Source organism: Magallana gigas, chromosome 9 (assembly GCF_963853765.1).
Source record: "Magallana gigas chromosome 9, xbMagGiga1.1, whole genome shotgun sequence".
Taxonomy (NCBI): Eukaryota; Metazoa; Mollusca; class Bivalvia; order Ostreida; family Ostreidae; genus Magallana; species Magallana gigas.
Genome location: NC_088861.1, coordinates 14044625 through 14066758, shown reverse-complemented (window position 1 = coordinate 14066758; position 22134 = coordinate 14044625). Strand labels below are relative to the sequence as shown.

Sequence of the window (22134 nt, the reverse complement as noted above, 5' to 3'; positions counted from 1 at the left end):
AACGCTTATTGCTTGTATAATCAGCCCCATGATTAAATAATACTAAAAATATATACAAGTGGGGCACGTTTTTATTCTTACAAAGCTTGTGTCACATCTACATATGGTTTTATTCTTAGTTTAATGTACATATAAGAGGTGAAAAAAATTGCAGATATGATAAACAGACAAACTACTACAGCCCACAGAAGAGACGTGAAACTTGAGTCTTCTTTTGGTTTAAGTATTGGTTTTTGACAGGAACCAACTGCACCTTGAATAATAATGTACCGTATTATAGTTATGTTATCTACATGTACATGCAAATACAAACAAATACATAGCCAAAGGCGATTAAACTTTTAGAACAACACTGCTGTTACACAGCGGAAAATTAATTTTCTTGCGCGTCAACTACCGATTCGGAATCGGATGTTGAAAATGAACTTGATACATGTATGACAAAATTGTGTTGCTAAAAAAACTCGACAAATCCACTTAATAATCAGATATTTACCGTGTGGTTGAATACATCCACGCACATGATGACAATATTGGTCATCAGTACAGTTGCACTTTGATCGACAGGTTTGACCAAAATTAGGTGGAGGACAGGGATCACTACAGTTTTGTCCGAAATAACCATCCTCACATGCTAGAAATTGAAAAAAAAAATATATACAGAAGAATCATAACAAAAACAGAGGTTTAATAAAAAAAAATCAGATTATTCTCACGGATACATCTGTTCTCTATCCTATTCCAAACATATATCCAAAACAGCATTGAAGGACTCCTGATCTATACGAAATGAAAATTAAGAATGCAAGTTGAAATGTTTGAAATCATTATATAAGACAATTTTAATTATATATTCAATGTTAAGATAAACATTCATTTTCACTAATCATCTAGGCATTAAAAAAATCGATATTAATTGATTTTTAGCGTATGTCTCTCAGAGCTAGGTATCATTTAACTTAAGTATTGTATATTTGTAATCGTGACTAATAAGGTTTGTAATGCAGTTCTCGGTGTCTCGATACGTAATATTTACCTTTTTAAAATTGCTTTATGTTCACACAATCTATTATCAGCATGTGTAGCTGTACACTTTTCTTTGGATAGAAATCAAAGTAAATCTTTCATTATACCCCACGCAAAAAGTTGCGAGGCATATAATGTTTTTGACCCGTCCGTTAGTCAGTCAACCAGTCCGCCAGTTCCGTTTTTTTCAGTAAGTGCAACTCTGCTTAAACCACTTCAAGTTATTTCGTACAAGTTTGTAGGTATTTAGAACACAAAGTGTAGATGTGCATAGTACTAGATTCCGGGTTTTTTTTTCTGGAAATTTCGGCTCTTTTGAACTTTGGAAATATATTGAATATAGTGATTAACATTTTGTAAACGCACTTTTCTTGAATCGCCGCACAGAATTTCGTGAAACTTTAGAAAGTTAGAACACAATGTGTATGAGCATTTTGTCAGAAAAATCCGAATCCATAATATTTTTTGGAACTTCAGATCTGTATGATTTAGAATTTTAATGTTAATGCAAAGTATGGATGTGCATATTATCAGAAAGTTTTGATCTGATGTTTTTGTGCGAATTTTGCCCCTTTATTGAATAATACGTACCCTACCATTCATTATGAATAAAATTGTCCATTAACAGGAGAGCGAAGGGTATGCCAGCTTGATCACTTTTTTTCTTTCATTTTGCAAAAAAAACCACCGCATTGCTAAGATTTGTACACTTTTAAGGAAAAATGAAAGTGGTTCGACACACAAGTAAATATCTTAATGATAGTCATGCGATAAAAAATATGTTTAAGATATAATTTCACTAAGATGAGCGAATTGTTGGATTCTGATTTGCTAAACTTTCTCTGTCAGTTTTTGTACTTGTAAAACTTTAACAGCACTAGCGTTTAAAATGATCGACTCAGAACATGGTTTACTTAACTTATTTTAACATTTCCCAGAATGACAGTAGTATTCACTTCATGAAACTAGTCCTTTATGATTAGTAAACTGAACAGTCTGGAAAGTTAACGACGAAATAGCTGACTACATGATAATGCATTTTTTTTAAAAAAAATTGAAATGCATATTGCAAGTTTACAATTGTAAATCATGCCAATAAATCGCTTCTCAGGGCTATCACGTAACAACCAAACAATCGTATGTACTGATTAATGATGACATTTGTCGGATACTAGTCATAGTTTGTTAGCTTTGTACAAAACTGGCCGAATTTTGCAATTAATAAAATAAATTTATCATTACGAACTCAGTCTTTTATTGTTTTAACATCACATTGTTCAATCACATGATAATTTACACTATTGTTAAATGTGTCTCTTATGAAAACTTGTTCAGTTCATTTTAACACTCAATCATCTGTCATTTGACTCTATTCAAAGTTTTCCATCTTGCTCTTTAATATAAAGAAAAAATGTTAAAATACCTACCCTACATAGCACAAATCTGAAACATTGAACATAAAATTAAGAAGGCAAATCCAGATGAGTACCATAATACGTTTTTCATATAACATTTTGGAAAACACTGTATCAATATTCTATATTATGTAAGAGAATATTTCTTCATGATTATATCAGTTATATTTGTGAGAGCTCTTAATCAATTTTAAGTATATATCAAGTTGGGCAAATTGTTGCATACTTCCCATTCCTTTCCATTCAATTGAAGACATTTCCGTAACGTCTAAGTACGTGGCACACGAGGAAGAAGCCAGCTTTATTCACACAAATCAATTTGAAACCTTAAAACCTTAATGTGAGATATTGCATAATTTGAAGTTACAACAAAACATATTTCAGTCAGTAAAAGTAAATTTTTTAAATGTACATTTTGTACCGAGAGAAAGAGAGAAAGAAGGAAATAGAGAACAAAGAGTAATACTCATATCCGATTCGCCTTTCTTTGTGCAATAGATATGCTAAATATTTGAAAGGGGCATGGTCACGATTTTGGTCAAAAATTACTTTTTCGGTTTTAATGTTTACAATGCTTCAGTAAGGCATTTTTAATAGGCAACCAAAATTTGATTGTCAGTTGTTGAGTTATAAGCGGGATACAGAGCTTACAATTCTTCGCTATGTAGAATTTCATTTTCATTTGTTTTCATTTTGAATGTTGAAGTAAAAATTCCAGTTTTAGACCTGAAATGAATGTGTTAATCGTTAGTAACTGTTTATTTATGCTTAAAATGAATAAAAAGATAGACAAATCAGCTTGAAAAAGATTTTTTACTGGTATATTGAACCTGTGTAAACAAAAACAGGGCACGAGCCATGTTTACATGACGAAGAATTGTGATCCCTGTATCTTGCTTAAAACTGATCGACTGGTACCCAAATTTTATTTGATCATTAGAAATGCATTCCTAAAGCATTGTAAATAATGAATACAGAAAAAAAAATTGATCAAAATCGTGACCATGCCCCTTTAACTTAGGCAAAAAAAAAAAAGGGGGGGTAATTTTATGTAAAATGTGAGACCTTTTCAGCGTTAAATTGTATATCCAAATTGGAATTCTGACCGCCTTGACTCATAAGGAGTTACAATTTAAACTTAAAGAGGCATGGTCACGCTTTTACTCAAAAATTACTTTTTTCGATTTTAATGTGTACAATGTTTCAGTTGAGCATTTTTAAAATGAAAATTAAGATTGAGTGTCATTCATTCAGTTATAAGCGAGTTACAATTCTTTGCTATCTAAACATTTCTGTTTACATTTTGAACGTTAGCGCAAAAATTGCAGTTGTTGACTTAAAATGAATATGTTATTCATTAGGAGTTGTTTATTTATGCCTAAAATGAATAAAAAGATAGAAAAATCAGCTAGAAAAAGAATCTTACTGGTATATTGAACCGATGTTAACAAAAAAGAGGCCACGAGCCTTGTATACATGGCAAAAAATTGTGAACTCTGTGTCATTCTTTTAACTCTTTGACTGACTCTCAAATTTCATTTGATCATTAGGAATGCATTCCGAAAGCATTGTGAAAAATAAAAAGAAAAAAAAAAGAAAAATAGAATTTGTCCAAAATCGTGACTATGCCTCTTTAACATGAATTTTTTATCAGGATTTTTAGATAAAATCGTCCCTTTCTGTTGTGTTTCGTCTTACACATAGAATGAAGTTAATTTCAACAATTTAAACAAAATCGTGCATGTACCTTTAGAAGGAGACTGTAAACATCCAGTAACGTGGTACCATTGACCTTTCGTACAATTAAATTGTAATGTAGAGCCTGAACCAAAGTACATTTCAGGACACAGTTCACAGTTATCTCCGATTAATCCATCTTTGCCAGCTTTGTACATGTAAACATCGAAACAAATGACGATCAACATTTAGCGGATATACAATATTATTGTAAATTAGTGGTTTCAAGACAACACTGAAGCACCTGTACAGTTTCCAATGGTAATTCCTGACAACATCGGCACAACACTGATGAGAATAATCATATTAACTATTTTGAGCTTTCAATGAAATAAAACATCAATGATTTCATAAAAAGAAATCATGTTAATAAAGATTTATTTTAAGCTGTCAGTGCAAAGGAAACAGAGTAGTGCGAGCGCAATGCGTGCTCAAACTATAGTAAAATTCCCTGGATCACAATACTGATATGATATGAAAAGTGAAAGTCATGATCGTGAAACATAAGTGTTTTACTCTAGCAAACATGTAATGCAGTCACTTTGTCACGTTCAATATTTCTCCAGGAAGTTTTTTCAAGGAATCATTCGTCCAGAAATGTCAACAGAAGATCAGTTAGATTAAACAATTGTAGAACATTCAAAATATCCAGTATATACCCAAACTATTTTGTCAAAAGATCGTTTAAAAAAGTAAAATATCTTATGAAGAAAATGTTCTTTTTTAACTTTTTTGAGCTGAGACGACACAATTGGCCTAGGATAATTGTATTCAGCTGGTTTCTGTCTCTAATGACATATTGTACCAGAGTTCGCAACCATATGATAAAGTACCGATGGTAGCACAACTACTTTGTACAGATAAGTCAGTGTTCTAGGGTTTAGGAATGATATACCATGGTCGGATAGTGCGGAATAGGACTTTCGCCCTTTGTTAATTTTTTTTAATCTCATGTATTCGGTCAAAGATTTACATTTTTTATTTATGATTATCCCTAGATGGTTGTAAGACGGTCGCATTATACCATCGCTGGACCAAGATGCCAGGATATGTTACATGTATCTAGTTTAGCTCCTTGTGCAATGAATTGCGACACGCACGATTTATTGGATGCGTTGAACGTGAATTGCCACTTGAATGCGTACCTATATTCGATGTCTAACAGGTTTTGAAGCCTAATGAATCAGTGTGACAGCAATTAAAGACAAGTCGTCTGCTAAGTAGTGCCATCTGCTGTATGTTATGTATACCTGTGTTTGGACTGCCAAAATGTTACGCTTGAAAAAAGTCGTTGATGTAAACAAGATAAATAAAGGTAGGCAGGACACCACCATGTCTAACGCCTTGATCTATTGGAAAGCATTATGAACGGGTCTAGGTTCAATACGATTAAGTTCACGGCATTCTAGTGACACTGGTTGATTAGTGACCATCATTTTTCCAGTTATGCCAAGTTTGCTTAGTTTGAATCTAGATCTCCAGACGGTATAAAAAAAACATAAATATACGCTACAACCTTGCTCTTAATATTGTATAATAGTTTCTTTAAGATCAAATGATGCTGTCAAACAGCCTAATTCTTTCTGAAAACCTTGTTGTTGCACATATCGATATATTTTCTGTAGAATATAGATATGTGCAATTGTGAATTACTTTTTCGAAAAGTTTAAATACATATGATAGTAAAGCGACTGGCCTACAGTTGCTGAAGGAATCTTACGGCCTAGCTCCGTCTTTGTGCAATGGGGCTATGAAACCACGTTTCCAACAAAACGGAATATAAATGTGATCAAAAGTTTAAAAGGCAATAGGCAAGTGTTGTAACTGCATGCATGAGGTGTTTATTAGTAACCAAATCCTCTCGAGGCGTTTATGTTAGGCTTTAACGTTTTTATAGCAGACATTATATTCGATTTGAATTGACCACCTGAAGCTGGTACAAAAGTTAAATAATATTTGCTCTGGTTGTGAGCTTTTGGCAATTGTTCTTGGTCAACAATGTGATCTTCTAGAGGTGTGTATAGATCTTTATAAAATAATGTGAACGATTAAGCTACACCACATGGATTTGTTTCGATCCACCCTCTTTGTCGCGATTGTCTTGGTGAATGCGAAATGATTTGAGCTTCCTGCGTTTAGTCAACTTCAAAAACAAACGCACATCAACGTCAGCCGCTTTGTCAATATCATTGTATGCATTGCGTATGCACAGTTCGTGTTCTTCGTTAACTCAAAGGACATTTCAGAAATGCCGTTTCAATCTCTTGTACTCTCGTATAAGATTCGAACTCTATTCCTCGGGGTCTTCCCTCGACATCCAAAATAAATATGTGCGTTTGTTCCGCTCAGTCTATAGTTTGTAAATGCTTGATTAATTTGGTCCATTCTGTGTGGGTTGTATGAAGATTGTGGGTGGAATGGACATTTCAGCGTGCGTAGTCAATATATTTTAGACAGGTCACTGATGTCCTTTCTTGTCATGAGATCAGTCTCAGAAGACTACGTTCAACTTCGTTTCTGTATTTAACAATAGATTCAGGTGTATCTTTATGTCATGCGGGTAATTAAGAAGGTGGATTCTAAATTATATAAGAAAATGTCCTTTAATTCATAGATAAGAATTCGCTATTATAGGTTATTCATCTTATGTGATAGAGATTGATCATTTCTAAAAAAAAATTAATTATACCGTTTTAGCCTTGTTTAAACATGACTGTCAAACAAAATATAATCTAATGTAGTTTTATTTTCTGGATAAAGGTAAAATGTTAAACATCACTGGCAAAATCCTTGGTTGGAATACATAAATTGCATATTGAGGCAAAATTTGATATATAATAGCTTGACTTTGGTTTGGTTAGTATCACATAAGTCAATTAAACTTCCATTAAAGTCCACTGCAGTAATGACCTTACCGTAACCTGAAAAATATGAGTAGATATTTTCAGGGTGCTTAATCCTTCTACATGTTTGTACATTTCAATATTACTACATGTAACATAGAGCATTACTCTGCCGCTGAATGGCAAATTACACTGCGTTGTACACTGATCTTCAAGTTTAACAAACAGGCATAGTCATTATGAATTGTTTTAAGGTAATTCTTAATACTCTCTTTGAGTTTATGCTCGTTAATGATTAAAATTGTAAAGTTTTTTTTTGTCTAAAAAAAGCTGACAAACACAAAGTAGATGATATAGACCAATCCACACTTTACAAAAGTTATGTCCCTTGGCCGCCATTTCTTGGATAGAGCCATATATTTCACACAGTAGCCTTTGTAGTTTAGAGGGTTGAAACTTCGTCATCTGACATTAAAAATCTGTTTCCGCTGTGAATTTGGATTGCCCCAGGCTGGAGCAACCTACACATCGAAGGAATAAATTAAATTCCGATAGATTTCTTAACAGAGCGCCCACATATTTGGCTGCATAAAGAAAGGAAGGTTGTTTTTCCCTTTTAAACTTTGGGTTGACCCTGCAAAGAGGAACAACTTTTGCAAAATGTGGATTGGACTTACGCATACATTTAATGCCGTCAAAGAAATCAATGAGAACTACTATACGAGGCCAATACTTAGCATCTTGCAATTATCCTTACTACAGTTTATGCATTAGGGGATATTGACCCCGATTTTGACGTCCGTTTTAAGAAAAACAATGTGTTCTAACCTGTAATATAGCACTATAAATTCACCAATACATACTCGATTGTAATAATCTTATACCTTGTTTCCTTTACTTCCCCCTCAAGCAAAATAAGGCTGTATTTTCTGACTCCAATGGTTTAACATTTTAAACAATCTTATACTTACTTATTATAATATATTTCAATTTTCCGAGTACGATTACCTCTATTTGTTATGGAAACTTATTGTTAATTCATAGCTCTACAAAATCTACACGCCCTGTTTATCGATTGATTGGACCGTACAACGACCTAAGAAAAATTAGGGACTGCATGAAATAAGCATGATGATGTCAGACTAAGATTCCTACAGGAGACCTTTTAACTAACGTACTGATGTAAGTCAACAGTAATTTCGTCAATTTTAATTTCTTTTTACAATCAGTTTATTAATTTGTTAGAAGAAAAATGTAACAATTAACAATAAAATGCTTTCTTTGATGATTCATGCGGGTTATGAAGGTAGCGACCATTGCAGAATAAAAATTACAATGTCGCCACCTTCATATCCCGCATGAATCACCTAGAAAACATTTTATTGTTTAATGAACCAAATTGTTAAAACGTGACTAGTTGTTTAGTTTAATAAAATGTCTTCTTTATACAGTTCTATAATTCACTGCCCTCAACCCAGCCCTCCGCCTCATTCTGAACATAGTGGTGAAAGCAATACTAAACATTGAATTTGGTCTTATATCTTTCCTCTATACATTTGCACATATAGAGCCAGTCGGTTCATCTGTTTTGTTTATTTACTTAATGTTATAATGAACTTTGAACTCTGTTAGGGATCTTTCCTGTCCCTTGGGAATTATGATAAAAAAACGTTAGATTTATTCTAGAACAGAAAGGTAATGTTTAAGTTTGGATATTGCAGGCTACTTGGTTTTTGCGAATTTTTTTATATCACCTTAACTCTTTTTTACTTTCCCTTTTAAGGGAGATTATCTCTTTATTTGAAAAAACTTAAAAGGTCTTCTCAAAAGATTAAATTACGGCAAATTTGGTTTAGTTCTGCTGAATTAGATGAAAAATGTGAAGGGCAGACAAGAAAAAAAATATTTTAAAAAACTTATGTCTCTAGCTCAGTGTTGGTCTTGAACACCATGTTAAGCCAATGACATTGCCTAGAAATTATAGAACGAAACAAATGCGTTTTTTGTAATTTCTTTTAATTAACATATGCATGTATGTACATATTTGACTAACTAACCAGTTACAAACAAATCAGGATGATATGCATTTTATAAGTCTTTTCAATTTTATATAAATTACACAAATAGCCTAGTTTTGTGAACATTTTAGCATCATTTTTTGGTACTTTTAGAATTTCCGAGAACCTCGAGGAGACAACAGTCCTATTAAGTCCTATTATCATGGTTTCAAATATTTTACTACTGTGAGTACATGTAAATGTATTTGCACTGTCATTTCAAACATTCGTATTTTAGCAGCGATTTGAATGTAATGATATTTGTCTGCAACTATTTAGTATTTCTAATACGCTATGCTAAGAGTAATTGAATCAAATTATTAGTTTGGTAATTATGCTATGCTATGAGAAGTTGAAAAAATTACACAGTCATCCTTCATTTAAAGAACTAAATAAGTTATAATGTTTACCGAAATATTTGCATTAAAATCCGTCTGTCAATTTTTATTCTTTACACGATACATTGAGAAAAACCTCAAAAAGTTAATTAAAAAGTATCTGATATGTCAATGGTGTGAAATCCCATGGTATAAGAGTATGTTGTAAAAGATGTGCCAAAATGACTTTACAACCATATCTTATTTTGTGACCATTTGCATATTTACAACATGATACTTCCATCGAGTTCCTTTATCTTTTATATTATGGCTATCTGTGTCTTTATCTTAACACATAAATTAATATACTTCTGAATACGCACTCTTTGAGATGAATAGATTTGAACTCCTTCATTTAAATACATTTAATTCAAGTCTATTATGAAAGAACACAATTTGAACATTTATGTTTCCTTTTACAGATAAAAACAGATACAGATAACAAATCTCATAATCAAGAATATGCCAATAATATACGAAACAAATATTAGAGATTATTACATAGCATTTTTTGATATTGCATCCTATATTAGCCAGGGGTCACTGTTATTCAATCCACGAGCCAATAGGCTCTAGGACTCATATACAGTGACCAAGGGCTAATATCGAATGCGATATAAACAATTTATATCATGATTCTAATATCCTATATCTATAAAAAAAAAATATAAAAAAAACCATTAAAAATGTCATACGGATGCATGATTATTATCAACATATTGATTGATGTCTACTTGTATAAACTTTCCTGTCAGTTTGCACCAGCTGTTTGTATATCATGTGGACGTCGAAGTAATTTTTTAACGTCATACCCAGACATCGAAGTTTAGCAACGCAAACCGAACTCTACGCCATAATAGGCGATGACTGACGGAATGGGGTGTGAAATAAATTTCATTAGACATCTTTGAAGTTTATAACATACGGGTAGGTAAGTTTTCGGTATATACATGTAGCGCAGAGGGCGAGAAAAAAAAATTTTTTTTAAAAGTAAACGATATAAAAAAATTTAGTTTTAAAATGAAAAAAAATAATATAAAATTCTCAATTAAAAATACATGATGCAGTGATAAATGATACAATGTTTCTTACTCTTTTGATAATAAAACAAGTTCTATGATACAAACACAATATAACTTAAAGTTTAATAGGCCTCAAATTGCTTGCAAGGTTGTCAATGCTGTTTTACATCAATAGTCTCCATTATCTTTAGCCCCAGCAATTCGTAATTCTTTCACAATGCTCCAATTATCGTTCTCAAGTGCAATTTTTAGTGGTGATTTGTTTCCTTTTAAATTAACATCAGCGCCCGCGTTTATTAATTCTTTAACGATACATAAATGTCCTTTCAGACATGCAGTTATCAATGGCGTTTTGTCTCTATTTTTTTGATTGACAGCAGCTCCCGCTTTCAACAACACACGAACAACACTCAAATGTCCCCTATAACAGGCAGCTCTTAGTGGTGTATTGTATCTGTAGTTGACATTGATGTTGGCGCCGGCTTTTATCAACTCCTCAACTACACTCAAGTGCCCTTTATCGCATGATGCTGTTAGTGGGGTATGAGATAAATCATTCAGATTCACATTTGCCCCTGCCTTTATTAATTCCTTTACAATGTCTGTTTGACCATTGTAACATGCAATATTTAGTGGTGTTTTATGTCTATCTCTTTGATTGACATCAGTTCCTGCTTTTATCATCTCTTTCACAACACTTAAACTACCTTTGCAGCATGCAGTTGTTAAAGCTGTTTTACCTTCTGCCTTTAGATCGACATTGAACATTGCGTTTATTAACACTTCGACAATACTCAAATGACCTTGTTTATATGAAGCTGCCAGTGGTGTTGAATTTTCATCACTCAAATTGACATCGGCTCCTGCTTTTAACAACTCCTTGACTATATCCAAATGCCCCATGTAAGATGCTGCTGTTATTGGTGTTTTAAGATTAACATCAGCCCCCGCTTTTATCAACTTCTGAACTACATGCAAATGTCCCATATATGATGCTGCTGTTAATGGGGTTTTGAACACTCTTTTGAGATTAATATCAGCCAACGCTTTAACCATGTGTGGGTTTTTACTTAAATGTTCATTTTCACACACTGATCTAACTGATATCTTGTCACATGTATTATGCATATTGACATTAGCGCCCGCAGTTATCAGTTCTTTTACTACGTTTAAATGCCCCTTATAACATGCTGTTGTTAATGGTGTTTTGTCTCTTTCTCTTTGATTGACAACAGCTCCCGCTTTTAACAACACACGAACGACGGCCAAATGTCCCCTATAACAGGCAGCTCTTAGTGGTGTATTGTATCTGTAGTTGATATTTACATTGGCGCCGGCTTTAATCAACTCATCAACTACACTCAAATGTCCCTTATCACATGACGCTATTAGAGGTGTATGACACAAATCGTTCAGATTCACATTGGCCCCTGCTTTTATCAACTCTTTCACGATATCGAGTTGTCCACAAGAACACGCAATATTTAGTGGTGTTTTATGTTTATCTCTTTGATTGACATCAATCCCTGCATTAACTAACTCTTTTACAACATTAAAGCTATTTTTCCAGCATGCTGTTGTCAAAGGTGTTTTACCTTCATTTTTTAAACTGACATTGAACATTGCTTGAATTAACACTTCAGCAATTCTCAAATGACCCTTCTTTATTGTAGCTGTCAGTGGTATTGAATTTCCATCACTAAAATTGACATCGGCCCCTGCTTTTAACAACTCCTGGACTATAATCAAATGTCCCATATTACATGCTGATGTAAGGGGTGTTTTATGCATATTTTGTTGATTAACATTAGCCCGTGCTTCGATCAACTCTTTTACCACAACAAAATGCCCATTTTCACATGCAGCTATTAGTGGTGTATGAAAGGCATCATTCAGGTTAACATTTGCACCAGCTTTTAACAATGCCACGACAATTTCTGAATGCCCTAATTTACATGCAATTACCAGTGGTTTGATGTTCCAGAGTATTTCTTCCTTATTACAAAACACACTTGATACCGTGTTATTGATTGCATCTCTTTTAACGTATTTCAGTAGTATTTGTACGGTGTTTAGATCACCACTGTAACAACCAAGACAAAGCAGACGACATTGTTCTTCAGTCACCGGTTCACTTTCAGTGTCAGTTGCTGTCATCATATACCTAAACGAGATTTCGGATTTACGGTTCAAAGCTTTAGCATCATCTGATACTGCACTCTTGTCAGCGTTACTCTCACTGACTGAATATCGTCGGTGAGTTTTATTGAAAGAATTTTGAAAAAGATCATGTATTTGTCTCTTTTCTTTCAAAATATTGTCAATTATGGCATGTAGAATTTGATAATGACCATGATAAATTACCCACCTAATTGCCCTGACGTCGATTTTGTATTTTCTTCGTACTATTTTCTCGTTTAATAGAAGCATGTGAATGTGAAAATGACTGCAGTCATGAACGCAAGACTCTGTCAGCTCATGTCTACTTATTTTGAATTTTTCTTTTAGTGGTGAAAGGAATATGGAATGCAATTCTTGATACGACTTTCTTTTCATCACTTTAATGTATTGGGCAAGAACATGTGTTTTCTTTAAAGCTTCATTTTCAAAAACAACATGCAACTCTCCATTCTCTACGTCTCTAAACAAACGTTCGGCAAACATTGCACTGTAGGGTTCATCTAATCTTATAATTAAGTCAACTACACTTTCTTGTGTCGTATTTGTGTCCAGATGCTTTTGGTTTCCATGTGATGTTTTATTATTTACACCAATAGACTCTACTATGATGTAATGAGCAATGTAATCAGCATTCAGATAATGCAAAATTAATCCAGGAAATTGAAGACCAAAATGATATGCAATGATTTCAAACATGGTGTTGTGAATAAAGGTGAACTCATTTCCCCGCTTTTTTGTGTACGTCTCCTCCATTTCGGACAAAGCATCAATTATTTTAAAACTTTCCGTGTTCGGTTCCACTTTACATCGTCTGAGAAAATTGCATTTCATTTTATTGAATTTTGAATTTGCACCGTCAATGTTGTCTAAATTATTTTCTGATAGTATACTGCCTGATGCCATTAATAAAACCAATGAGGCATATTGTATTTGGTTCTTAAACTGCATTTCATTAAGTTCTCTTAAAATGCAAGACAATGGACACATAAAGAACTCCTGTCCATATCTTATGAATTCTTTTTCCTTAGAAAACAGTTTGCATAGGTAGGGAAACATTTTCGATACCGATGATAGATTTACTGAAGATAACATATTTTTGTCCAATTTGTACTTTTCAAATAAATCAAATTTGTCTTTATCATTTAAAGCATTTTCATCACTGTGTAACATAATGGTTTTCTCTTTTTTAAATAAAAGGCAGTTGAAATATCTTCCCTTTCTGTAAATCACTTCTCGACAAGTCATGAGAGTTTTGGTTTTTGCGTGTAATGGATTTTCAAGTAAATCTTTGTACTTACCGATAACATCAATTTCGCCGACGTTTAAGCCAAAAACTCCTAATACATCGTCAATAACAAAAACTTGTGGTTTCTTTGGATTGCAGAAAGTTTCCATGTTTCGTATGTCTTTAATTGGTAAAATTTCATACCCTTCTTTCTGAAGTATAAGTGCAATGTGGCGGACAGTGGCTGTTTTTCCAGAGCCCGGAACACCAACAAACGTTACAAATGATTGTTTTTTTACTTGTTCTAGCATATAAGGGAAATTATGTGTTTCCAAAAAGACATTTTCATCTTCTTTCCATTTAGAAACTTCATTTTCGTGCATCTCTGAAAAAGGGTTATGATTGTTTTAAATAATAAGCTACAATTTAATTACCTTTATTTACCATTAAAATTGAGATTCGGGATATGGGATTTAAACGATATGCTATTGTGTATAATTTTAAGATCAATATGCTTGGATTTGACAATATATAAATAACTTGCATTGTATTTCACAATTTAAATGAACAGTTCGAAAACCATTAGTATTTAAGTTACTTTTATTTGTTACTGATACAAAGAAAATATTCTTTACAGCCCATTTTCCACAAGTCTTTGAAACTTTGGCACACAATGCGTAATCACTACTAACTGCTTTGTAGAAAAATATGTTCTTTGATAAGAAGTAGAACTCTCTTTTAATGGCATTCGTGTTTTTTTTATCTATAATATTTTGTAATTTACTAACCCTTCCAACTTTTTTCGGCGCATTCGTTTTTCATCCGCTTTAATTCTTCTGTAAAGAAAGTATATATATATATATATATATATATATATATATATATATATATATATATATATATATATATATATATATATATAAAACGCAGCGTTCATGAAAAGTGCGTTGCATTGTATTACTGAATTACAAACTTTTTTATCAACACTAGTATACATTATGTTCGACAACGAACATATAATTTAAAAACACAGTGTTAATATTCAAATTGATATCATTGAAAGGTTGTTACCATTCAAAGTGTTTACAAGGTCCTGCAGATTTTCAACGATTCTCAGCTTTTGTGTGTAGCTTTGTTCTACCCCAGGGTCCATTGAGCACTCCTTTATTGCTGTCACAGCATTCTGAAAATCAGTGGAGGATCCAAGGTAATGCTCTAGCTCCTTTACAATTTGAAAAAATTGTTTCCATTCTTGTTCAAAATCTGTCTTCGAGATTGAAGGATGCTTTATATGTAAGTAATGATTTCTTTTTATGCGAATCCTTTCTATGTTTGCTGATACACTCCTGTCTGACGGATTTGGATTGTTTCCCCACTTAGTAGCATGTGGTGGGATAGACGACACATTACGAAACAAAACGTAAAGTAATGTAATGTCGAATTCTAAGTAATTTCCACCATATATCAGCTGTTCCTGCTCTTGACTTACGGACAGTTTTTTGTTTTGTGAAATACAAGCGTTAAAATGTTTGATCAAGTTTAGCGGGGTAATTTCCTTCGCGAGAACAGCTCGTAATACATCTGTGCAGGGACCTAAGATAATCCGTGCCACACGAGCAAAATTTGTAGTTTCCTGGGTAGATTCGTATTTTGATAGAGACATTCTAAATCCCCTTGGACTGTAAGAGTATTACCTGCAAAAATAAAGTGTCTTTTTTTAAATAAAGCGCATTGGGATTTTTTGGAATCTATAATTTTTACTCCAATTACGGTATATCAATGCACACTTCAAATTGTGAATTTAAATGGATTGTGTATTTATGTCCCTTTTATCATGCTATGTTCCCACTTTCATTATTTCCAGCCCGATTAAAATATTATTAATATTATATTATTACATGTAAAACATTTCGCCCCACAGAAGACACATATTTACGCAATTTAGCTCGATTTGCATAAAATTGGAATAAATTCGTATGTTTTCCAAAACGTTTTCAATGGGTACATATTTTCTCCACCAATTTCTTGTAAATTTTTTTTTTTTATCTTTCACTTGTTCCAAGTTATTTCAATGCACTCACATATTTACACGTAGCATGGAGAGTCTCAAAACCATTATTTTATAAATATTCAATGTTAAGTATACAATTTTGATGAAAATTAATACAGTTTTACGTTTATTAACGACAGCTTCAATATTAAGGGGAAAAACAGTTTTTTATATTTGAGTAAAGTCCACTTTTAATCAAACGATGCATGCATATCTGGTTACTTTTTTTATTTTTGTTTGAAAAACAATGTATTGGTTACTTTGTTAACACGACAAATAAATATATTCTATAATAACAGAAACTTGATCCGAACGGTCGGATCACGTCAAGTGACCAGGCGCAGATCATCAAATTAAATGTGAAGTGATACACCGAGTTTGATGTGATAAACCGCGCCTTACAACGAGACGTATTCCAGCTCTTTGGATCAAGTTACTGTTGAATAATTAATTAATATAACCTTGTCCGTTTTAAAGTTATGATTAAAACAATCCCTTTTTTAAAATCAATTTCATGACCTTTATTAATTTAGGAAAACTATTTTTTAAACGACTGCTTTTAAACGTGGTGAAAGACAGACGTTATTTGTTGTATGGTGATATTGATTTGGAAACCAACAATGGAGTGTTCCGAAAAATGGGATCACTTATTGTAAAATCAAAATTACCAAGAAAGGAAAAAATGATGAGCATATAATAATAGACATACGCCATCACTAGTTTTCACAAGCGGATAAAAAAACACCATTTTCATTCATTTTGCATAAGTTGACATAACACCTAGCTTTGCGAGGATAACTTAAATTTCTTACATAAATTTAAGTGTTATATTTCGATTGTAGAAATAGATACAAGTAATAAAAAATATGATGGACAACGTCTTTTGTAAGTCGCGTTCAGGTTAATTAAATGAAAGCGGAATATTTTGATTCCTGTTTAAATGTCTAAATTGGAAATAATTGAACTATAGTACTTACATAATTGTACCTTTTAAAATCAATACCTCTTCAACAATGCCTCAGATAATTGTATGTCATTTGTGATGAGACAAAATCCAAATGGTATTGTGTTCATGTGATCGATGCGTGATACAATCCTGACCAATTATATTAAAGGGGCATGGTCACAAGTTTTGCCAAATTCTATTTTTCTGAATTATTATTTATAATGCTTTAGAAATGTATTTCAAATGATCAAATGAAATTTGAGAAGGTAAAGTTATTAAGCAAGATACAGGGCTCACAATTCTTTGTCATGTAAACAAGGTTCGTGTCCCGTTTTTTTAACATAGGATCAATATACCGGAAAAAATCTTTTTCAAACTGATTTGTCTATTATGTTATTCATCTTAAGCATAAAGAAACAGTTTCTGACGTTTAACACATTCAATTTAGGTCTAAAACTGGAATTTTCACTTCAACATTCAAAATGTAAACAAAAGCATTGTTTACATAGCAAAGAATTGTAAGCTCTGTAACTCGCTCATAATTCAATGAATGTAACTCAAATTTTGGTTGCATATCAAAAGTACGCTTAGGCATTGTAAACATTTAAATCGAAAAAAATAATTGTTGACCAAAATCGTGACCATGCCCCTTTAAAGGCCTCAATGAAACGTTTTAAAAGCGGAACCTTTTACCAATGGTGATTTTATTATTTACTCTTACTAATACATTTAAGTTGAATAATCACAAGTGTACAACTATAGAAGGGACCATATTGCTCGCCAAAGCAACATCATTAGTCATAACTCTTATCAAGAACAGGCTATCCAACAAGTAGCACACCCAAAAGCCCTGCACAGTGACAATATATAGATGTATGTATTTCAGTGCTTACAAGCCTTCAGCAATTTTTTAACTGATTTATGGCAGCTTACTAATTCTAGGTTAATTCAGATTAATTATTGTGTGCACATAACAGAATGTGACATTCAACATGAGAAAATACAACTTGCGACATAGTAGTGTAAATGATTCCGCAAGTATAAAGAAATAATAGACTGGTCAGCTGTCATTAAATATATGACTCGTGCACTTGTATTAAATGGCAGCATGTTTGTATATGCATTTAAAAAATTTGATTCCGACTCAACTTTGACTTACATTAGCAGTATTGAGGGAAAGAAAATGTGTGTCTTAAAACTTATACGCAATTCAAGCATCTTTATGACGCTGAAACGCTGGGAATTCATCATTACAAATATACATCTAGTTACAATTATGTGCTGTGTTTTCTTAACTATCCATTCCCTCTGTCCTTTTTCCCTGCAGCACTTTCTGACCCTATTGGTATAGTGAATTTAGATTTGAAACATCTTTATACTTGATTCAATATTTCAGAATGTTATGCATGAAAAGCGACTCTTTGCTTCATAAATATTTCTTCTATATATCTTCTACAGGATTGTATATATATATATATATATATATATATATATATATATATATATATATATATATATATATATATATATATATATATATATATATATATATATATATATATATATATATATTATCCTAGAATCCACCATCCGCTTCAGAGTAGAGAAGTAAAGGCAACACATAAAGAAACAGTTCGTCTTCTATCTTTATTTTGATCTATTTTCCTAAACTATAGTCTTTCTGTACTTCAGAAGAATTATTTACATTGTAAGTGTTGTTTGGTAGTTATTTCTATTATTCTATAATTTTTAACCCCTGTATGGTCCATTATCGACCACTGGGGTTATAATATAAACAAATTCAAATCTACCTTATACATGTATGAGAAAGCTTATATTAAAATTTGGATATTATTCAATTATTGCTGTTTTTAAGGTCAATACGATATTTTAGCTACCCGAGAAGTACAATATTCAACGAGCTGAAGGCGACGTGAATATTTGTACTTCGAGGGTAGCTTAATCATCGTATTGATAGAAAACAGCAATAACTGTTTTATTCAAGGAATAAGAAATCATTTTTTTTTTCAGAGGTGATAATTTCGGTCGGGGCGTGGTCAAAACCAATAAAACCAGAAGGCTTAATGATAGATTTGACCATGCTCCGACCAAAATTATCACCTCATAATATTCAAGGAATGTGTCCTTATTACCTATAATTATATTATTTCCAATTGGTACACTTTAAAACAACATTATTTTAAAACCACTATTTTTTAAAGTAGCACTTGTATAATTTCTATGCATTACTACGCAGCGCAGCCAATACCGTTTTTCAGTTGTGCTGTAGGAAACGCTCATTATATGTCACTCATGTTTAATGAAGTTATTTGGTTTTAGGGTTTAAATTGCTTCGTAATGATATCATACACAATGACAGTTGAAAATGTAATTATTATATCGTAATGACTCAGTGAGAAATAGATATAGACATATCAATTTGATAACACTCAAATTGATATGTCTATATTTATTTATATCGTAATGACTCAGTGAGAAATAAATATAGACATATCAATTTGAGTGTTATCAAGCAAAGTTTTTAAAGCCATTGAGAAACACGATAACTCATGGGACGATCTATTTTGTTCCAATATATAGAAAATCAAATGTTATGTTGACCTCCAAGGTCACGTGGTGGTGAATATAACGTTTATTGTTTTTCTAGAATTGTCGGATATTAACTTATTAAAGAGCTCATAATTAATCAGTCATGATACAGGTTTTTTGTTTCTCGAGAAGATTTTTTAAACACCCCATCCTTTTTTTCCCTCTTTCTTAATATTTCCCATTTGACAGTGACATGACCTTTTATTTTGATAAACTTGAAAGCTCTTTCGCCAAGATTGCTTTGTTTTGGTCTAGTAGTTCTGAAGAAAAAAGCTTTTAATACACTGCCCGCTATTTTCAACCTTTCCTAATTATTTCCCATTTCAAGGGGAATCTGGCCTTTCATTTTTACTCATTTAAAAGCCCTTCCCCCGAGAAGCTTTTTGTCAAGCTGAAATTATCCCATTGTTTCTAAAAATGTAAATAAATATATAAAAAGTTAACAACACAGCCGACAACGACGACGACAGACAGAGGACAAATTTTGATAAAAAAGAGCTCATTTGAACCCTCGGCTAAGGTAGGCTAAAAAGATGAACCTCTAAATCAAAAAACTGCATTTTAATAGCTTATTTGTTTACTCTATAGTTTTTACGAGTTGTATCTATGATAAAAAAACACTTGGATGGTCAAGACTTGAGTTGCAGGTCATGGACATTACTTTAAAAATGTTGATCTTTATATATTGTGCGTCAAAAAAATTGAATCCCTGTACTATTATTTATTAAATAACTATATATATTAATAATGAATTATGAACTTTATATTTTAACATAACTGTTAACAATAATATTAGGAATCTATTTAAAAGGGGTCCGTTTTAAAAAATAACCATTGAAGAGATTGTTATATGCAATCTCAACAAACAGCCATAACAGATAAACGACAATTTCCTTAAATTCAACGTGATCCATTTTAAACCAACTTACAAGGAAAAATGTTTATTGTAAATCATGATGGTATTAACTAAGAGAAGGAACAAATTTAACTATTTGCTACAATGTCATTTCATAAATGCATATTTTAGAGGAAATAAATAGATAAAAGACAGGACAAGACAACAAATATATTACTGTATAATGGAACATACACGTACTTATTCAATGCTTCCCATTTAAATGTTTTTTTTCCGTAAGGATATACTCTTTTCGTGTAATGACAAATACTTGTAAAATTCATACTATTTAAAATTAACCTGAAATTGTTAAGAATTAATCAATAGCGACAATGATTGTTCATTTCGGTCCCGCCATAAATATGTATCCACTCTTCTTTTTTCACAATGTTTTTTTTTTTAAAATAAGGACATCAAGCCATTTCAATTTACTTCGAAGGCTTGTTTTAAAGCGATTGAATAATGGAATTTTTTTTATTCAATTAAAGCAGTTATGTAGTATAAACTATACAACGAAATTGGGATTTAAGATGAGAATGTTGAATACGAATAGAAAAATGAAGATGAAATGTTTCCGCGTTTTTGATACAGCCAACTTGTACAAGGAAATATAGCGACTGTTTTCGTCGTTTACACATATACGGGAAGTTAACAAGCATTCACGTACTAGACTAACTTTACCAACAATTGAAAAAAACCCATTTTGAAATCATCCTAAAATCACTGGAAGTTAAAGTAAAACAACTTGTCACTTCTGTGATTTTGTGGGAAATAATCATTATAATAAAGTTATTGTTTGTAGCGCAATTAATATAAAGTAGGTGTTGATAGGTTATAAAGTGGGTTAACAGCTAATCAAAACCCTTGATCCGCTGATAAAAGAATAGGAAAACGTCACTATACCCGAAAAAGAAAAAAAAATAATACACCCGACATCATGAGACGTCACATAGAAGATACATTCATCACACACAATATTTCTAGGCGGTATAAAAAAAACCGGTGTTTTTAGTCGCTGCCTTTATTTGGGTGTCTGTGGTCAATCTGTAGTGAAATTTATTCTATAGATTTTATCAATCTAAATGATAGCTAGTTATTGCATCGACCTCGATGCAACAAATACGAAGTAAAGTCACCATACATGTACATTAATTTTGCATTTGCCACAATAAACAGATTTTTTTTTACAACGATTGATACATGAAAACAAGTTCTACAACTTGTATTAAGTTGTTTTGCTGATATGGATTTAAGTGCGAGGGTTTCATTGATGTGGAAGCCGGAGTACCCGGAAAAAACCCACGTGCCCAAGCGGGCGACCACCATACCCTTTCACAATCAACCACTGTCGATCAGATGGATCGAATTCGGGTCGTAGCGGTTTTGAGAGACTACTTTGTCCACTGCGCTACTTGGACACCCAATCATAACAGATCACATGCTAACCAAGCTTTAGTTAAAGTGACTTCAAAAAGATAATTAGAGAGAGTTTTCTTGCAAAAAAAATTACAGTAGATTCCATTATACAGACAAAATATTGTAAAGATATGTCACAAGGTAACAATTACTTGTTTTGACCTATTTTGTAGTTACGTGTGTTTCCAACAAATAATTCTATCGTACAGTTAACGAAACATAGTTACACTGTAACAACTGTACTGTAACTAGTCCTCCACTTATGCATAATGCCTTCATTTATTATCAGTTTACCGTTTTCTGCCGGTTCATTGTGCAAGCAATAATTATGCAA

At 32.4% G+C, this 22134-nt stretch overlaps 1 protein-coding gene and 1 long non-coding RNA gene across 2 annotated transcripts; both read right to left on the bottom strand.

Annotated features, from left to right (window-relative positions):
• Positions 1-55: 55 nt before the first annotated feature.
• Positions 56-2603, bottom strand: LOC109621202 (uncharacterized). The gene is made up of 4 exons (XR_010709454.1): positions 2454-2603; positions 717-780; positions 497-634; positions 56-253 (listed from the first exon to the last, which is right to left on the bottom strand). It is a non-coding gene; the product is annotated as an uncharacterized lncRNA (long non-coding RNA).
• A 7937-nt stretch (positions 2604-10540) lies between these two features.
• Positions 10541-16987, bottom strand: LOC109617064 (uncharacterized). The gene is made up of 4 exons (XM_020075284.3): positions 16911-16987; positions 14955-15577; positions 14672-14719; positions 10541-14268 (listed from the first exon to the last, which is right to left on the bottom strand). Exons 2-4 carry the CDS (start codon positions 15544-15546, stop codon positions 10646-10648), a joined length of 4263 nt encoding a protein of 1420 aa, XP_019930843.3. The 5' UTR covers positions 15547-15577; positions 16911-16987; the 3' UTR covers positions 10541-10645.
• Between the last annotated feature and the right edge of the window lie 5147 nt (positions 16988-22134).

What these genes read in the sequence shown, in the direction of transcription:
- LOC109617064 (XM_020075284.3), bottom strand. Translation starts at nt 15,546, where the DNA reads ATGTCTCTATCAAAATACGAATCTACCCAGGAAACTACAAATTTTGCT. An exon ending in CCTTGTAAACACTTTGAATG is followed by an intron (nt 14,720 to 14,954) that starts GTAACAACCTTT and finishes CTTTCTTTACAG; the next exon opens with AAGAATTAAAGCGGATGAAA. An exon ending in CGCCGAAAAAAGTTGGAAGG is followed by an intron (nt 14,269 to 14,671) that starts GTTAGTAAATTA and finishes ACCCTTTTTCAG; the next exon opens with AGATGCACGAAAATGAAGTT.